Below are 17,905 nucleotides of genomic sequence, written 5' to 3'. Positions count from 1 at the left end.
TAGTAGTAGTGGTGGTGGTGGTAATGGTAGTAGTTGTAGTAGTAATGGTAGTCAAACTAGTAGTAGTAATGTTCGCAGTAGTAGTGGAGGTAGTAGTAGTAATGGAAGTAGTAGTAGTAATTGAAGTAGTAGAGGTAGTAGTAGTAGTAGTTGTAGTAATGGTAGTAGTAGTAGTAGTAGTAATGGTAGTAGTAGTTGTAGTAATGGTAGTAGTAGTAGTATTTTTAAACAATAACTACTTTTCAAGGTAGATCTTATTGTTTTCTTCATGAAATTCACATTTATTCATTTAAAAACTGTAGTTGCACAGTGTGGCCTCTAGGTGTCAGTGTAGGACAGTTCTTTCACACCTCTGTGTCCAGAGCAGCCTCACAATACACGACATTTAGAAAAGGGTTTTAATCTTCAGGCTTTACCTGTAAATGCAAACTTTATATAATCCGTATGATAATAATCTGTGAGGTGAAGGGATGAGGAAGATTTGAGGATGAGGAAGATTTGAGGATGAAGATTTCCTGTGGTTTTTTTGGGCTGAAGCCTTTAAATTCTCGGAACGTGTCTGCAGCAGAGAGGAAGAGGAGGAGTCAGAGGATGCTGTCAGTGAAAGGGGGAGGAGCCTCGTGTTCGCCGGCTGCAGCATCAGCACCAGCAGCTTCATCATCGTCATCATCATCATCATCGTCATCCTCTCGTCTTTCTCCATGTGCTCGGGAAACAGAAAAAGGACAAACGGAAACATGAGCCGCTGAAACTGAAACACATCACTGTTTGTTTGTTTGTTTGTTTGTTTTTATTTTACTCATATTTCTTTGAGTCACGTGCTCGTGGAAAATGCTACCGTGCTCTTCATCGTCATCTTCATCCGCGCAGATGGAGGACAGTGAGGAGGACACACACATGCACACGGAGGTGAGACACACACACACACACACATATATATCATAATAATAGTATTATTCTTATTATAATAATGAGTGTGACGCGTTCACGTGCTCGTGTGTCCCACGGTTGCACGCCGTGTCTCGCGCACCGGCTTCATTGTAGCCCTGATCAAAGACGCCGACCCCTCCCTAAAAACCCTCTCGCCATTTAAGCGAAGAATTCACCCATTCATTTTATTATCTTCTCATTTAAGCGTCTTCTGCTGCTTTTATCACCGAGTTTCTGCCTCTAAATGTTTATTTTATGCATTTTTATTAAAGACAAATGACGTCAGAGTGAAGAAGGTGACGTCAAAATGTCAAATAATGAGAATTATTATCAAACATTTACATTTAAGCATCATTTCCTATGAAGGTAATCAATAATATTTTACTTGTGTCCATTAATCTTCTGTTATTAATGGGTGTTTTAAATGAGTGTCACCAAAGAGGGCGCTACAGTCCAGAGTCAAGCTAGCAGCCACTGTAGCAATGATAGCAATGTAGCATGAGTGAAAGATGTTAGCAGCTATAAAAGCCACACACTGATGTTTTTGTGTGTGTGTGTGTCGTTAGCAGCTACGCTATTCAAATCTTGCTGTATCGCTGTTTGACGTTAGCGGCTATCGTAGCAAGATGCCATAGCATCTGTGTATGACGTTAGCAGCTAATTTAGTCAAATGCTGTGGTATTGTTGTCTGTCTGTGTGTGGTGTTAGCAGCTACTGTAGCTCGATGCCTTATATCTGTGTTGGACGCTAGCAGCTAATTTAGTAAAATGCGGTGTTATTGCTGTTTGATGTTAGTAGCTCCTGTAGCTAGATGCTGTAGCATCAGTGTTGGACGCTAGCAGCTAATTTAGTGAAATGCTGCGTATGACTGTTGTTTTTTAACATTAGAAGCTACTGTAGCCAAATGCTATAGCGTAGCAGCAGCTTTATTCAATCGATGTGATATCGCAGCTACTTTAGTAAAATGCTGTTGTACTGGTGTTTACCGTTAGCTGCTACTGTTGCCAAACGCTGTGACGTCAGTGTCGGGCGTTAGCGGCTACTTTAGCCATACGCGCCATGTGAGTGTTTGACGTTAACAGGCTATTTTTCTTAAAAGCTGCGGTATGAGTGTTTGACAGTTGCAGCTCCTGTCGGCAGATGCTAGCAGGTGCTTTAGTCAAATGATGTAGCATATAGCTGTACGACGTTAGCAGCTAGCAGGTTCTGACATAAACAATGACCACTAATTTGCTTTTAACAACTCTTGACGATTAATCTGCTGGAAATAAAACGTTTAAATCCATTGGTGGTTAGCCAAGGGTTAGCCCAACCGGCTTTTGGGCGACACTCTCGCTAACTCGGCGTGTCGCTCTCTTCTTCTAGCGGTGACAGATTTTCACTTGTTTTATATTTATTTTATTTCATCTTTGTTTAACCTGGAAGCAAATGTGTCGACATCTTATGTGTTTCCATCTGCTGCTGCTGCTGCCGTTGAGCAAGCTTCTCCTCAGACGTCCAAACGAGACGTCTCCGCAGAAGCTAAATATAGCACGTCTGGGACACGTCCATCAGAAGTGCAGCAGCAGACGTCCTACATAACGTTATAAAAAACAAAAGAGAGAGTCCATTATCAGAAGTGATGAGCTGTCGGGCAACATTTTCACAAAAATCTTCAGATTATCTCCCAGAAACCTCCATTTGTCCTGGATTATTTTCCTGGGAGACGAAAAACAAAGGCTTCCTGTTCAAGTGATGCATTCACTGTCAGTGAATCTGGACTCAGATAAAATATCCACTGTTTGAAGAGCATTTTTGTTAGTTTTCCCGTCCTTTTGTCCTCACAAAACCACGTTCTCCTCACGACTGGACGAGCAATTTATGATAAATAATATTTAGTAACGTTAAAAACAGACCGAGGGTTAAGAACGTCCTTCATATAAATGTCCTTTATGTCTTTATTCTCTCAGTGTAACAGACTGACGGAGGAGCGAGATGAAGCCGAGCGACAACTCAAACACATCAAGAGAGGTGAGTCCTGCTCCCTTCCTTCCTTCCTTCCTTCCTTCCTTCCTTCCTTCCTTCCTAACTAACTCCTCCACGGACAGAAGTATGAATTAACAACTAAAAATATGTATTTCTATGACAATAAGAGTACATTTCAGTGGATTTATCTCAGTTTTCTGCAGAAAACATGAATAAAAACACTCAGAAATACAAGTTTACTCAGTTAAACGATGGATGAAAGCTTTAAAAGTGCTGACTCTATATATTTATATTAAATTTGAGTCTTTTTTAAGTAATTTTATCTTGGGTTTTTTTGCAAGAAACAAGGTCCAAATGAATAGAAAACACTGAAAAATACAAGAAAAGAGACAAATATGCATACATAGATATAAGAAATCAACTAAAAATTACATTATTTTTTAAACTTGTAGTCTTTTTTAAGTCAGTTTATCTCAGTTTTCTGCAGAACTCAGGGTCTAAATGAAGAGAAAACACTCGGATATACAAGAAAAGACAGAAAACAAGTGTAAAGAAGTAATTTACAGTGAATTATTCAGTTAAAAGATGGACATTTCACAGTAAAGCTTTAAAAGTGCTGATTCATGCATTAGAAAATCACTACGACTGTTCACACAGCCCAGATATGGACAGAAATTTGACTTTAACCCAAAATTAAGTCCTTTTTTAAAGTCAATTTATCTCAGTTTTCTGCAGAACTCGAGGTCTAAATGAATAGAAAACACTCAGAAATACAAGACAAGACAGAAAATAATAATAATATACAGTGAATGACTCAGTTAAACGATGGCTGAAAGCTTTAAACGCGCTGACTCGTGCTCCACAGAATCACTTGATCTGCTGCGTGGATGTCTCTGGATCAGCGCTCATTGACAAAAACATTTATTCCTTTAAAAGGTTAAAAGTCTGCGAGGTTAAATGACACGAGCGAGGTTTCAAATATCAGCCTCACAGACAGCTGACACCTCCCTCACCTCCTCACCCTCTCACCTCTCACTTCCTCCTCACCTGTGTCGCCGTCGTCGCCGACACCTCGTCCTCTGCGTGGGGGTTTGAGCGTTTCCATGACGACAGCCTGAGGTTATTTAGTCGATCGTAGCAGCAGAAGCAGAAGCAGGAGTGGTTTTTTTTTGGCAGATACAGACGTGTGATCGTGAATTCACTGACGCTGACGTCCGTCATGACCGTCCTCGTAGGTAAGAGCTGCTCCACGCCTCGTTCATCAGGAGATATATATATATATATATACACATCTGTTTATTTAAATATTTAGTTCAAAACAACTAAAATAGGACATTTTAAGTGACAAATGTGGCAAAAAGTCAGTGTCTGTCTGTGACAGGCGTATCTCGCTGACCGTGAGTCAGATTGCCCTAAGACTTTGGATATGAGTTGAGCCTGACCTGATGGTGTGCATTGATTTTCACATTTTTTGGAGGAATTTTAATTTTCACTGATTTATCAAGCTGTACCAGGCTCATCAGTAAAAAAAAAAAAAAAAGTATCTCGGAATGACTTTAAATTTACGATCATAATAGTCGACATCGCCCTGAACAAGGATCTGTTGAAAATATTTGCAAACCTCTTAAGGAATAATTTTAGCGAATTTTTGAAATTGAGGAAATGATCCATTTGCCCTGATGCACTTTGACAGTGAGCTGACTTTCTTCTCAAAAACAAAAAGTATCTCGGAATGACTTGAAATTTACCATCATAATAGTCGGCATAGCCCTGAACAAGGATCTGTTGAAAATATTTGCAAATCTCTTAAGGAATAATTTATATGAATTTTTGAAAATCAGGAAATGATCCATATCTTTGGTTTAAAGATACAAAATGCGTCAGCAGAAACTGACAGAATCCTGTGAGTCAGCAGAAACAGACGGTGATGCTTTAACAGTCACTGAGTCACTGACGTCTTTTATTCACTCACTCATTTATTCATTCATTCGTCTCCTCAGAGAGAACAGCAGCCGCTCTCATCATCTTAGTCCTGTTCATTATTAAAGAGTCCTGACGTGAATTATTCAGCAGCAGAAAATGGGGGAAGGACGAGTGTGTGTGTGTGTGTGTGTGTGTGTGTGTGTGTGTGTGTGTGTGTGTGTGTGTGTGTGTGTGTGTGTGTGTCTGTGTGTGTGTGTGAGTGTGTGTGTTATTCTAAAGCCTGTTTATCTGCTTCTACTACATTTCAGTCCACCTAACCCTTTGTACAGGGCTCCTATGGGTCCTTGAAATCCTTGAAAGTTTGTGAATTTTCAAAAATTCACAAACTGTTGTGAAGGTCCTTGAAAGATTTTGAAAATAGACATGAGTCATTGAAAGTGCTTGAATATTGTACAAGAAATTATCCATGGGTCCTTGAAATCCTTGAAAGTTTGTCAATTTGAAAAAAAAATCCAAGGACCTTGAACATTTCTGGAAATCACCCTTAATAGACATGGGTCATTGAAAGTGGTGCTTGAATTTTGCGCAGTAAAGAAGTTCAGTTGATATGTAGGTAAATGTCTCTGGCTGCCAATGTGCCCTGGGTCCTTGAAAGTTTGTGAATTTGACAAAATCAATTCAAGGCCCTTAAAGGTTTTGGAAATAGACATACAGTAGGTCATTGAAAGTCAGAAGTTGATATTTAGGTTGTGCTCTCCAGGGTTCCCAAAGGTCCTTGAAATCCTTGTGAATTTGAAAATAAACAACTTTCAAGGCCCTTGAAAGTAGGGATTGGGACAATCACTTGTCCAGATACAGAGCGTTGCTGCAAATCAATCAAAGTGGACGCCATCATGGACGAAGACGAGCTCTTACAAGTTGTCCTCAGCACATTCTGTCCTGGAATTTCAGGGAATAGGTCCTGGAAAGTCCTTGAATTTGATGTTAAACCAAGGTGTGGGAACCCTGAGTGTCGTATATGTGATTGTGGAGAAGGAAGCACACTCTCACGTCTGACCCTCAGAGATGAAGATGAACTCTGGTGCAGCCAAGCGGAGAACAATCCGCCGCGGCGCGAGGGTTGAAGCGTCGGTCAGAGCCAATCACATCACTGAAGCTCATTCAGAGGCATAAAACATGGAAGCAGGCAGTTAAAAATAGACCCAGAAGCCTTTTCTCCTTCCCGTCATCCTCTCGTTTCTCACAAGATCTTCAGAGAACGTCCATGAGCATCATCAGGACGTCTGAAAAAGTGGGGTTCTCCCTGTACAGGTAACTAGTCCATTCCAGGCCAAACATACCGCTGTACCACGTGATTCTTTCCTGGTAGCCCAACAGGGAGTTCCTTCTCAAACGAGATTGTCTCGTTTTATACGCAGTTGGCAAAAGACTCTCTGGTCTTGATCAGCTGTGTAGAAACAGAGAACTTGATAAACACCCGAGCTGTTGTCGAGTCACGGCCTCGGCAGCGTTTGAGGGCAGGAAGAACACGAAGGAAGGAATCCTTTCCCTGGGCTGTGAAAGTGAAGAGCAGATAATCTCATTTCAGAGAGCTTTGTACATCGACTCAGGAAGGGGACCCTGTTGTTAATGGATGAGGCATGTGTTAGCAGGAGCTTCCTGCTGAGTCCTGAACATGACGGGGTCACCGTGGCAACGCGAGAAACAATCAATGAAGACAGAGAGGTGGAGGCAGTGAGGAAAACACTGGCTCATACTCGCCTGAGTCGAATGGAATTAGCGGGGGATTACCCGTCAGGTCAGGGTCTGGGGAATCCCTGAGCAAAGGAACCCAATCCCCATTGTCCCTTCACTTTTTAGGCTGGCCAAGAGGAAGGGAATTGGGCTCCTAACCACAGGGGGGTCCACATCCAGGGTACACTAGTGCCGGATCAAGAAGGCCCAGATAAATGGGAGGGTTGCATTTTGAAGGACATCCGTCTCAATTGCCAAATCGAGCATGCCGATCGTCCGCAGTTGCGACCCCCGAGAGATTCTGAAAGAGAACCTCGCATTTTGTTCCAATAGCAGAGAATTCTAACCACTTGTTTTGTTTGAGCGTTGTACATCCATCCATCTTCTACGGGTTTACACTCCACCTGAGGGTCATTTCGGAGAGTGGAGCCGATTCCAGCTGTCGTACGGTGCACCTATGGTCACTCTAGAATCTAACATCTAATTACCCTCTGGATGTTTTTGGATTTTTTTTTGGGCCCACGCTTTGGTGTAGTGGTTAGCACTCTTGCCTCTGCAGCAAGAAGACCCGGGTTCCTGGGTTCGAGCCCCGTTTGGAACAACTGTGGAACAAGGGTCTTTCTGCAAGGAGTTTGCATGTTCTCATGGGTTTTCTCCGGGTTCTCCAGCTTCCTAACATGCGATATGGGGATTAGGTGAATTGGTCACTCTAAATTGACCGTAGGTGTGAGAGTGTGAGTGAATGGTTGTTTGTCTCCATATGTGGCCCTGCGATGGCCTGGCGAACTGTCCAGGGTGTGACCCCGCCTATCGCCCAGTGTCAGCTGAGATAGGCACAGCACCCCCCGCGAGCCTCCGGTGAAGGATAAAGCGGTAGATGATGGATGGATGGATGGATGGATGTTTTGGGATGGTAGGATGATGACCCACACATGGGGAGAACATGCAAACTCCACACAGAAAGACCCGGACAGAGGGTCCAAGAGAGGGTCTTTGGACCCCTTTAGACCGGGTTCCAAAGGGGTCTTGCTGTGAGGCGACAGTACCAGCCAGTGTTGGTATCGTCGCCACTAGGACACCCGTGTGTGAGGTGTCCACTTGGGTGTTGTCTGGATAAGAAATGCAAGCGATTTCCGGTTGAAATGTGAGATTTTGTCCCCATAAAAAGGGGCCCATTTTGGACGGGCACTGCAGTGGTCAGCCTAATGTGTGTCTCTCTGTGTCTCTCAGTGTCTCAGATGGTGATTGAGGAGGTGAGCGTTCTGCAGACTCAGCTGGAGATCGAGAAGTCGTGCAGGGAGAATGCAGAGGCCTTGGCCACAAAGGTCTAACACACACACACACACACACACACACACACACACAAACGATCAATAATCAATGCTATAGCATTAGCATCATGAGGGTGCAGCTGGCATTAGCAGGGGAACGGAGTAGAGCGCTAAAATTTGACGACCATCGTCTGTTTTTGCCTCCACAGCAGAAACGGTGTGCTTAAGTAACATTCAGACGCTCATAAAAGACATAAATATTTGATTTGTGCTCTTATATGAATATCAATAAGGGATTAGAACGCTAATTTAGCCTGATACGTGAGTCAAACACACTGTCAGTGCCAGGAAAAATTCAGAATATGTTCCTTAAACATGATCTTTTTTTAAACGCTTGTAACCTTTGACCTCCAGCTCAACTGCGAGAACAGGAAGTTGAAGTACCTGAGCCTGTCGTCACGGCCGAGTCTGGACGAGCTGCTGCCTAGCATCTCCGACTGCATCGCGCCGGAGACGGACGCCGACGCGGAAACCGCGGAATGTGTCGACAGCGGCAGCCCCGACACCTTCGTACAGTATCAGCAGCAGGTTAAAGGTACAGCGCGCAATTTTTCCCCGAGGCTAGTGCTAATGCCAACGCCCGTCCAGTGTTTCCAACAGAAAAGGTAAAGCAGAGAATGAACTTCTCTCTGTTTTAAATCATCAGAGCTGAGGGAGACGGTGAACGGCCTGTTGGAGGAGAAGAAGAATTTTGTTTGTCAGATTCACGACCAGCAGAGACGGATAGAAGAGCTAACCGTCCAGGTGAGGAGAACATCCACAACATTGCGAAATATCATCCTAAATATAGGAAGGTTAATATTCTGGGTGTCGTGTTTGGCTTTAAAAGCTGTGTTTGGACAAAGTACAACGATCAGACTTGTTTACGGGTGAGAAAATTCAATGCAAAAAAGGTTGTGATTTTCAATCGTAGCAGCCTGTAGCTCATGAGGCACAGCAGGAAAAATAATAATGCTAATAATGCTAATCATTTTTATTTCACCGTGTGCAGTCGGAGAAAGACCAAGCAGCGATGAAGGAGCTTCGTGAAACTGTCGAGCAGCAAACCAAAACCATCAAGAGATTCAACAGAGGTGAGTCACGCAGAAAAGCTAATGGATGCTACACTATTACTCTAGCCATCAGGGGGCAGTAAAAAATGCTCAGGTTTCACTTTTTGTTTCATCATTGCGTTATCATATTAACACGCTGCTAACCTGAAACAATGTAGCCGTACCGTTTACGCTAACATGACGTAACATAATGATGTATAAATCATGAGGCAGCTTGCTAACACTAGCCTGAGGCTGTTTTGGATAGCATGCTCAACAAGCTAAAACATTGGTTGGTGCTATTTTACTTGCTAACCTACATTTTAACATGCTAATATTAGCATGAAACAGTTTTGGATAGCGCACTCCACAAGCTAAAACATTGGTTGGTGTTATTTTACTTGCTAACCTACATTTTAACATGCTAATATTAGCATTAAACCACCAAGTTTGACAGGTGCTTGCTAATACACATGCTAACTTGGTTATTTAGCATTTCGGACCTTGTAAATTTGACTTAAAATGAGTGTTAAGTGTCTTTGTGTGTCTGAAGTGTCGACGATGGCAGCTCAAGAGTACGAGGGGATGAAGGACCAGCTGGACCTGGAGCAGAACCTCAGAGTCACCGCTGAGACGTTCGCACACGAGGTAACGCCTGCTCTGAGAGGCGTTCACTGTCCTGCACAGTGAAGAACCTGCAGGAATTAAAACACACATGTGTGCGTTCGCATCTCCTCCTGCAGATGCTGGTGAAGCAGAAGGAGGCTAACAGGCAGAGCATGCTGCTGCTGCAGAACGCCGAGCCCAGCATTCAGCTGCTGAAGGCTCTGGAGGACGCCGCCGCCGCCACCAAAACCCTGGAGGAGGAGCGTCTGCAGCATCAGCAGAAGGTTTGAACCATTTGAGAGACGGTCACCGCGCGGTTTAACAGATAGTATTAGGTCTACAACACCGTGTGTGTGTGTGTGTGTGTGTGTGTAGGTGCAGAGTCTGGAGGCCCAGCTGCAGCAGAGCAGCGTGAAGGAGCAGCTGGAGGCTCTGCAGAGGCAGCTGGAGCTGCTGGAGGTGGAGAGGAAGGAGGCGGAGGGACGACTGGAGCAGGCGGAGAGGAAGAACCAGGAGCTGGAGAGCCGCGGTGGGCAGACACACATGCACACACACACACACACACACACAGGGATTTAAAAAGCAGGACACAGCTGGCATGGCAACAGAAAAGACTCCTTTCTGATTGGTTTAGCAGGTGTTCACTTAAAATGTGAACAAAGCCTCTGCTTTGTTCCTGTGTTTTCTGTATCCTCTCTTTTAAAAAGAAGATACAGATCTACAAATACTAATTATCTTCATCATGGATTCATCTTATATATATTTATATACACATATATATATAAAATATGTCACAATAATGTCTGGGTTGACCTGCATCTTCAGCTTTCTCATATAACTTCCCTCATTCTGCTCCAGAGAACGCTTACCAGGGCTGCCGTGGGTCCTTGAAATCCTTGAAAGTTAATTTCAAGAAACATGTCCATGAAAGTCCTTGAAAGTCGCCCTAAATAGACATGGGTTATTGAAAGTGTTGTTTATTAAGTTGATATTTAGGTAAATGTCTCCTGCCGTCGTTAGGTCCTTCAGGGTTTCCATTGGTCCTTGAAATCCTTGAAAGTTTGTGAATTTCAAGAAACATGTCCATGAAAGTCCTTGAAAGTCACCCCAAAATAGACATGTGTTGTTCGTTAAGTTGATATTTAGGTAAATGTCTCCTGCCGTCGTTACTGTAGGTAGATACTTAAGTTAGTTAGAGCGTAGTTAGCATCACGTTAGCATCCAGGTTCACAGCTTCCCGATCGGCAGTTAAGGGAAGCTGTCAAAGTAATATAGAGGTTTTCTAAATGTCTTTGTGTGTCTCAAAATACAGTAAGACGTTACAACGTATGCGCACTTTAACGTAAGTAAGAAAAGTAAAAGTTACGTTTCACTTAAGCGTCGATTTTCCCGCCAAAATGGCGTCGGTTTTTTTTCTGTCACTAACTAGCGAAGCTCTACGGACGTTTTCAGACATCGTAAACGTGCAGTTGCAAATAGGTCTCAAAATATAAGTACTACTAGTACTAGCAGAAGTAGTAGTAACAGTCATGTTGTAGTTTTTCGCTGTATTTTAAATTTTTTTTTTTAACTTTTCTCCCCACAGTCCTCAAGCTCCAGGAGACGCAGCAGACGGTCGCCACGACAACCAGCACAGAACCCCCACCCCCTGAACCTGGGGTGGCCCCTCCCCCTGCTCCGCCCCCGCAGCCACCCCCTCCACCGCCTCCTCCCCCTCCACCTCCTCCCCCACCTCCCCCATCGAGATGCAACCCCCTCAGGTGAGGAGGTTCATCACCACGTCGTTGTTTATTATGTAAAATAAAAATAAACAGCCCCCGCAAATGGTTTAATCTACACTTGTGAAATTTGGGGAACATGTCTGTCAGTATGAGATCTACAAAAAAGTCTCTTGGACCCATCGCCTAAACCCAACAGGAAGGCGGCCATATTGGATGAAACAGCCATTTTGCCGAAGTTTTGCTGCTTCTAACAAGATATGGATTGATAGCTATTAAAAGGTTCACTGTGTAGCCATTAGGGGGCGCCAAATTCTGATTATATAAGCTCCAAGCTTCATCAAACGATATTTCTCAGTGATTACTCAATTCTCCGTCTTCCCTGTAGCTCCCTGATCGCCATCATGAGGAAAACGTCCAAAGGCGCCAAAGTTCCTGTGAAGGCGGAGCAACCTCCAGGTGAGTGACAGTCATGTGACAAGAAAAGAAACGCATATGTATTTATATACTAGTACACTGGCTGTGTTTTTGAATCACAGCTAAGGTGATGCTAAAAGCACAGTAAATTAAAAATGACAAAAGTGATGGTAAAAGCCAAGCTAGAATGATGCTAAAAACAAAGCTTAAACATGGCAAAAGTTATGCCAAAAGCTAAGCTAAAATGATGCTAAAATGTGGCAAAAGTGATGCCAGAAGCTAAGCTAAAATGATGCCTAAAGCTAAGCTAAAATGATGATAAAACAGAGCTAAAATTATGCTAAAAACAAAGCTTAAACATGGCAAAAGTGATGCCAAAAGCTAAGCTAAAATGACGCTAAACACAGAGCTAAATTGAAACTTGACCGGGGCTAAAATAAAACTAAAACATGGCAAAAGTGATGTTAAAATCTAAGCTAAAATGTTGCTAAACACAAAGCTAAAATGACTGAAATTCAAAACCCGTTGAAATTATGCTAAAAAGGAAGCTATAATGATGCTAAAACATTGCTAAAATGTAGATAACGACAGCGTAAATAACGCAAACGGGTTTTATAGCAAACAAAACGGCTTCATGTATATGTATTATATACACTGTGTACTTGTACACTGACTGTGTATTTGACTGTCCGTCCAGCGTCTGAGGGCTCCAACGACGTGAAGGTGAAGGCGGTGAACGAGATGATGGAGAGGATCAAACATGGCGTCGTCCTGCGGCCGGTGAAGAGCCAGGAAACTAAGGTCAGGCTTCTTTTTATATTATCGTTTACTAACCTTTCAGGACAAACTTCTGCTCTTTTACGTCCATTAAAAATCAGAGGTCAAAGGTCAACGAGGGCTGTATATCTCTTTTAATTTAAAAACAACTGTCACTGTGATGCTCCTTTTCCTGGAAATGGAGTCTGATGTCTCTCAGGCTGATTACTCTCTTTTCTCTGCTCCCATTCCTCCTCCTCCTCCTCCTCTTCCTCCTCCTCCTCCTCTTCCTCTTCTTCCTCTTCTTCCTCCTCCTCCTCATCCTCCTCCTCCTCCCTCCTCCTCCCTCCTGCTGCCACAGAGAACAGCAGTGAAAGTGAGTATATTGATGTTTGCATCAATCTTGTGATGTGATGCCACAGTCGCTCCCCGGGGAGGAGACAAGCCCCTCCCCCCTGACTAACACACACACACACACACACACACACACACACACACACACACACACACACACACACACACACACACACACACACACACACACACACACACACAGCTCAGGTTTAATTAGCTTAACACACATCATTTTAACGTCCTCGTGTTATTGTTCTCCGTCTCTTTTGGGACGAACCATTACTCTGAAATATGACGTTTTTAAAAGAGGTTTCACTCAGAAAATGAGGCCACGCCCCCACACGTCTTCGTGAATGTTTTATTGAGAAACGCGTAAATTAAACACTATGGAAATAAAACCTGCTGTTCTAGGTTCTCTGAGGCAATTTTCAAGCCCAGGAAACTGATACGTAAGAGACAGATAATTAACTTTATGACACAAAATAAACACGATAAGCGCATCTAAAATGGCCCTTAAATCACGACTAAAGTGATGCTAAAACAAAGCTAAAATACAACTAAGACCAGACCTGAAATTACTGTAAAACACCAGTAAAACGATGCTTCAACGACAGCTGAAATTACATTAAAACAAAGCTAAACTACGTGTTAGTAGCTTCGTTTTCTTGTTTGAGAAATCTGGGAGCAGTGTTTTATTGTGAAAGGGCAAAAACGTATTCACTTCCTGATTGGTTCGTTCCACGCTCATGTGACTGTTATGTCACATGAGCGTGGAAAGTTATGCTAAAAGCTAAGCTAAAATTATGCTAAACCAGAGCTAAAACTAAAACGTGGCAAAAGCGATGCTAAAAGCTAAGCTAAAACGATGCTAAAAACAAAGCCAAAACATGTCAATAGTGATGCCAAACGCTAAGCTGAAATGATGCTAAACACAAAGCTAAAATGAAACTTAAACAGGGTTAAAATAAAACTAAAACATGGCAAAAGTGAGGCTAAAATCTAAGATGATATTATGCTAAACACATAGCTAAAATGACTGAATTTAAAATAAAAATAAACGCTGTTCAAAAATGATTCGTACGGAAAATCAACTTCCTGTTTACAGTGGCAGGCACTAGCCAGGCAGATTGTCGTCATTAACATTTTTAAATGGAAACATAGAAGTATTTCTGTAAAGTGACTTTTATATATATAAATATATATCTATATTTGATCGTTTCCAGCCACCGCCGCCGCCACCGCCATCGACCTTTGAGGTGAAGCCACATGAGAGCGCCATGGAGGAGCTGAAAGGCATTCTGGTAAAAATGAGCTTCTTAGTGTACAGCGTTTAATCTGTAGTATTGAACATTATATATAATAACAATATATTTATGAATTAAAGTGTGTGCAGGAGACGGTGAAGAGGAGCCCGAGCCGCGGCTCTCAGGAGTCGGGGCCGTCGCCGTCGGGGAAGAAGGACACTGAGCTGGAGGTGATTCTGAGACGAAGACGTAACAAAGCTGGAGAAGCTGGATCTGGAGGTAAAGTCATCTGAGGAGGAGACAATAAAACTATATTTTCACTGATTTATCAGGCAGCGGCTGATCAGCAAAAACAAAAAGTATCTCTGAATGATTTGAAATTCACCATCATAATAGTCGGCATCGCCCTGAACAAGGATCTGTTGAAAATATTTGTAAATCTCTTAAGGAATAATTTTAATGAATTGTTGAAATTGAGGAAATGATCCATTTGCCCTGATGCACTTTGACAGTGAGCTGACTTTCTTCTCGAAAACAAAAAGTATCTCGGAATTACTTGAAATTTGCAATCATAATAGTCGGCATCACCCTAAACAAGGATCCGTCGAAAATATTTGCAAACCTCTTAAGGAATAATTTTAGCGAATTTTTGAAATTCAGGAAAAGATCCATTTGCCCTGATGCACTTTGACAGTGAGCTGACTTTCTTCTCCAAAACAAAAAGTATCTCGGAATGACTTGAAATTCACCATCATAATAGTCGACATCACCCTGAACAAGGATCCGTTGAAAATATTTGCAAACCTCTTAAGGAATAATTTTAGCGAATTTTTGAAATTCAGGAAAAGATCCATTTGCCCTGATGCACTTTGACAGTGAGCTGACTTTCTTCTCCAAAACAAAAAGTATCTCGGAATGACTTGAAATTCACCATCATAATAGTCGACATCACCCTGAACAAGGATCCGTTGAAAATATTTGCAAATCTCTAAAGGAATAATTTTAATGAATTTTTGAAATTCAGGAAATGAACCATTAAAAAGTTGTGTTTTTGAATCTGTAAACACAAAGATGGAGTCTCTTCTGTATCTGAGGTTTATGTCAGGTCGTGTCGTCGACCGCGTGATTTTAACTGAGGTCAGAAGTTTGACTCGTGTCGAGACTGTAAACACAAACAAGGACAAACACGACGACGATGACGATGGATTTTATCTGCTTTTCCGTCATCGATCGACCTCGTGTGTCAGAATTTAAACACAGCCGCTCGATTCAGACTCACACATGACTTTAAAAAGAAGATTAAAACAGTCTGAGGTGGAAAAATTAGAAGTAAATAATGAAAAAAAAGGCTAAAAAGTCATTATTTTGTCTCAGTCTTGGAGTGAAAGTCCAAAACGATAAAATAAAATCATCTTCTTCTGTGTCCTCAGACGAGGGCCAGCTGAGCCACGTCTCGTCCTCCGACAGCCTGAACGGCGGACGCACCAGCAGCGACTCGGGAAAAGAACCCGAGGCCCCGGCTGGTCCGGCGGGTCCGGCGTCGCTGAGCGTCCCCTGCGACCCCGCGGGGCCCAGGTTCAGTCCGGAGAGACGGGGGTCCGGTCCGGGACCCGTGGTGGCCAGGAGGAGGAAGAGCTCGGACACCGGCAGAGAATCCAAGTCGGGATCGTGGCAGGAGAGACGATCGTGCAGCTCGCTGTCGGAGAGAGAAAACGCTGAGTCACCGCTAAGCAACGGCTGCGTCATCGACAGGTGAAAACAAACAACAACATCACATGACCTCAAACTCAAACTGAAAAACGACTCAAACGACGCTAACACAAAGCTAAAATGATGCTAAGTCACAGCTAAAATACGACTGTTATTCACGCAACTGAAAAACGACTCAAACCACACTAACGCAAAGCTAAAATGGCGCTAAGTCACAGCTAAAATACGACTGTTATTCACGCGACTGAAAAACGACGCTAACGCAAAGCTAAAATGACGCTAAGTCACGGCTAAAATAAAGCTAAAGACATGGTGCTAAAATGACAATTAAAAATGGCTAAAATGATGCTTAAACATAGCCCGATTAGCATTAAAACAAAGATACATATAAACACAGCAAAACCGGTGCTAGCTGAAAACTTAGCTAAAATGACACTTAAAAGCAAGCTAAAATGCTAACACCAAAGCTTGAATTACCCTTTAAAAAAAGCACTAAGATAAAGTCTAATATGGTCACGTGATATCGAAGATTTGACCATTTAAATTTCGTTATACGCGATACTTTTTACACTTTTCCACCTCAAGTCTTTCTACAGCTGGTTAGTGGCCCTCTGCTGGCCACTTACAGTAAAAACATGCACACGTTTTAGTTGTTTTTTGTATTTAAACACAAACAAATATATGCTAATATGCTCTTTTTTTGTCTCCAAACAGTGTCGCAGAGGTCGCTAAAAACGCGACGGAGAAAAACGTCCATGCTAACGGAGTCGACCACAGCGGTGATGACGCACACGCTAATGCCAACGCTGCTGCCCCGCTGAACGGCGGCAGCGGCGACGCCGAGTGCTGACATGGAAACGGACGATCGCGATCTTTGTTTATTTCGAGTTGCGTTTCGCGTATTTCCCGGCGTTTTTTCCCCCCGCTCCGCGTTAGCACACGTTTGAGTAGTGAGTTTAGATGAATTGTCGCGAGCGTGACACGAGCAGCCGTCGTAGAAGCGTCCGAAAAAACGCTGAACGTGAAATTTTTGAGGGCGCGTTCACGCGAGAGAATCCGTTAAACTTTTGTATCGTTTTTGGCTTTTTTATCTACAAACGGCTGCTAAAAATGCTACTAATGCTAACATTTCCGCGGCTCCACCTCTCTCTTAATTTCGGACAAATATTTGGACGAAATTTGTCCCAAAATAAATCTCCCGTGACCCATCTGGGGGTCCCGACCCATATTTTGGGAACCACTGCTTTAACATAACTATATATAAATATATATATACAGTATATGCCTTGATTCTGAATAGAACCACACACATCATCATGTGACCATTCATCGGAAAATACGGAGCGCTTTTTTTTTAACGCAAACTCCTAGCTCCGCCCACCACCACCATAGCTCCGATAAGTTTTTTGTGAAAATGCGAAAACAAAACAAAACAAAACAGACAAGCACGCGTCTGCGTTTTTCTACGTTTGCTCTCAGAATATTAGAAAAACGGTACGGCCGCGGATTTTTACACTCGCGTAACTTTAGTCTAGGGAACGGCGCCACCTGGTGTTTACGTTCATCAGCTTCTTATAGTAACACTGCGTTAGTTGATTAATGAATTAATGGATGGATGGATTAGCACGTTCTCAGGATCCACGAGACAAAAAAATCACAACGACGCAACCTTCAGGGTCCGAGAAGACGACGAGATGATGACGTTTTTTGGAGGAACCAGGAGCTTCGTGAGATCTTCTTCTACCTCCGTCCACAAACACCTGCCTCCGCGTGGCGGACACTTCCTGTCAGAGTCCACTGTCACCGTCCGACATGTCTTCCACCGTTGTTCCTTCGCGGAATCTGACGTTTTTCCTGGAATTGACTGTTAAAAAAAAGTCCTTCTGATCCTCTCCAGATCCAGTTTCCTGGATTTCTCTGGACCTTCTTCTCACCTTCTTTTCTGAGTTTTTTTGTCAGAAAAGTAGCTTCAGTTCACGGAAACTTTAAATAAACACCTGCTTTGACTGCTTGGACTCAGTTGGGAATGCTGAGTCGGCATTTTTCCTCGTTATTCTCTGAGTTTCAGAACGTTGTGAGGTCTTCTTCTACTTCTACGAACTTTGTCCAACGTATATTTAACAGTTTATGCCTTTTTTCTTCCAATTTTAATGAACGTTGAGGAACGCGAACCCTCATCTGCCAAC

The 17,905-nt window shown here is 42.9% G+C and overlaps 1 protein-coding gene across 1 annotated transcript; it reads left to right on the top strand.

Annotated features, from left to right (window-relative positions):
* Nucleotides 1-831: 831 nt before the first annotated feature.
* Nucleotides 832-16,569, top strand: shtn3 (shootin 3; the record flags this gene model as incomplete). The annotated part of the gene is made up of 16 exons (XM_083906111.1): nt 832-909; nt 2,880-2,940; nt 7,783-7,877; nt 8,238-8,418; nt 8,530-8,627; nt 8,875-8,956; nt 9,468-9,562; nt 9,658-9,804; nt 9,896-10,049; nt 11,106-11,280; nt 11,627-11,697; nt 12,353-12,456; nt 13,989-14,066; nt 14,159-14,288; nt 15,440-15,761; nt 16,434-16,569. The coding sequence occupies 16 exons, from the start codon at nt 832-834 to the stop codon at nt 16,567-16,569; spliced, it is 2,007 nt and encodes a 668-aa protein (XP_083762237.1).
* Between the last annotated feature and the right edge of the window lie 1,336 nt (nt 16,570-17,905).

The sequence above is a fragment of the Microchirus variegatus genome (genome assembly GCF_963457635.1).
Source record: "Microchirus variegatus genome assembly, chromosome: 19".
NCBI lineage: Eukaryota > Metazoa > Chordata > Actinopteri > Pleuronectiformes > Soleidae > Microchirus > Microchirus variegatus.
This window is presented reverse-complemented; position numbering and strand designations above follow the sequence as displayed.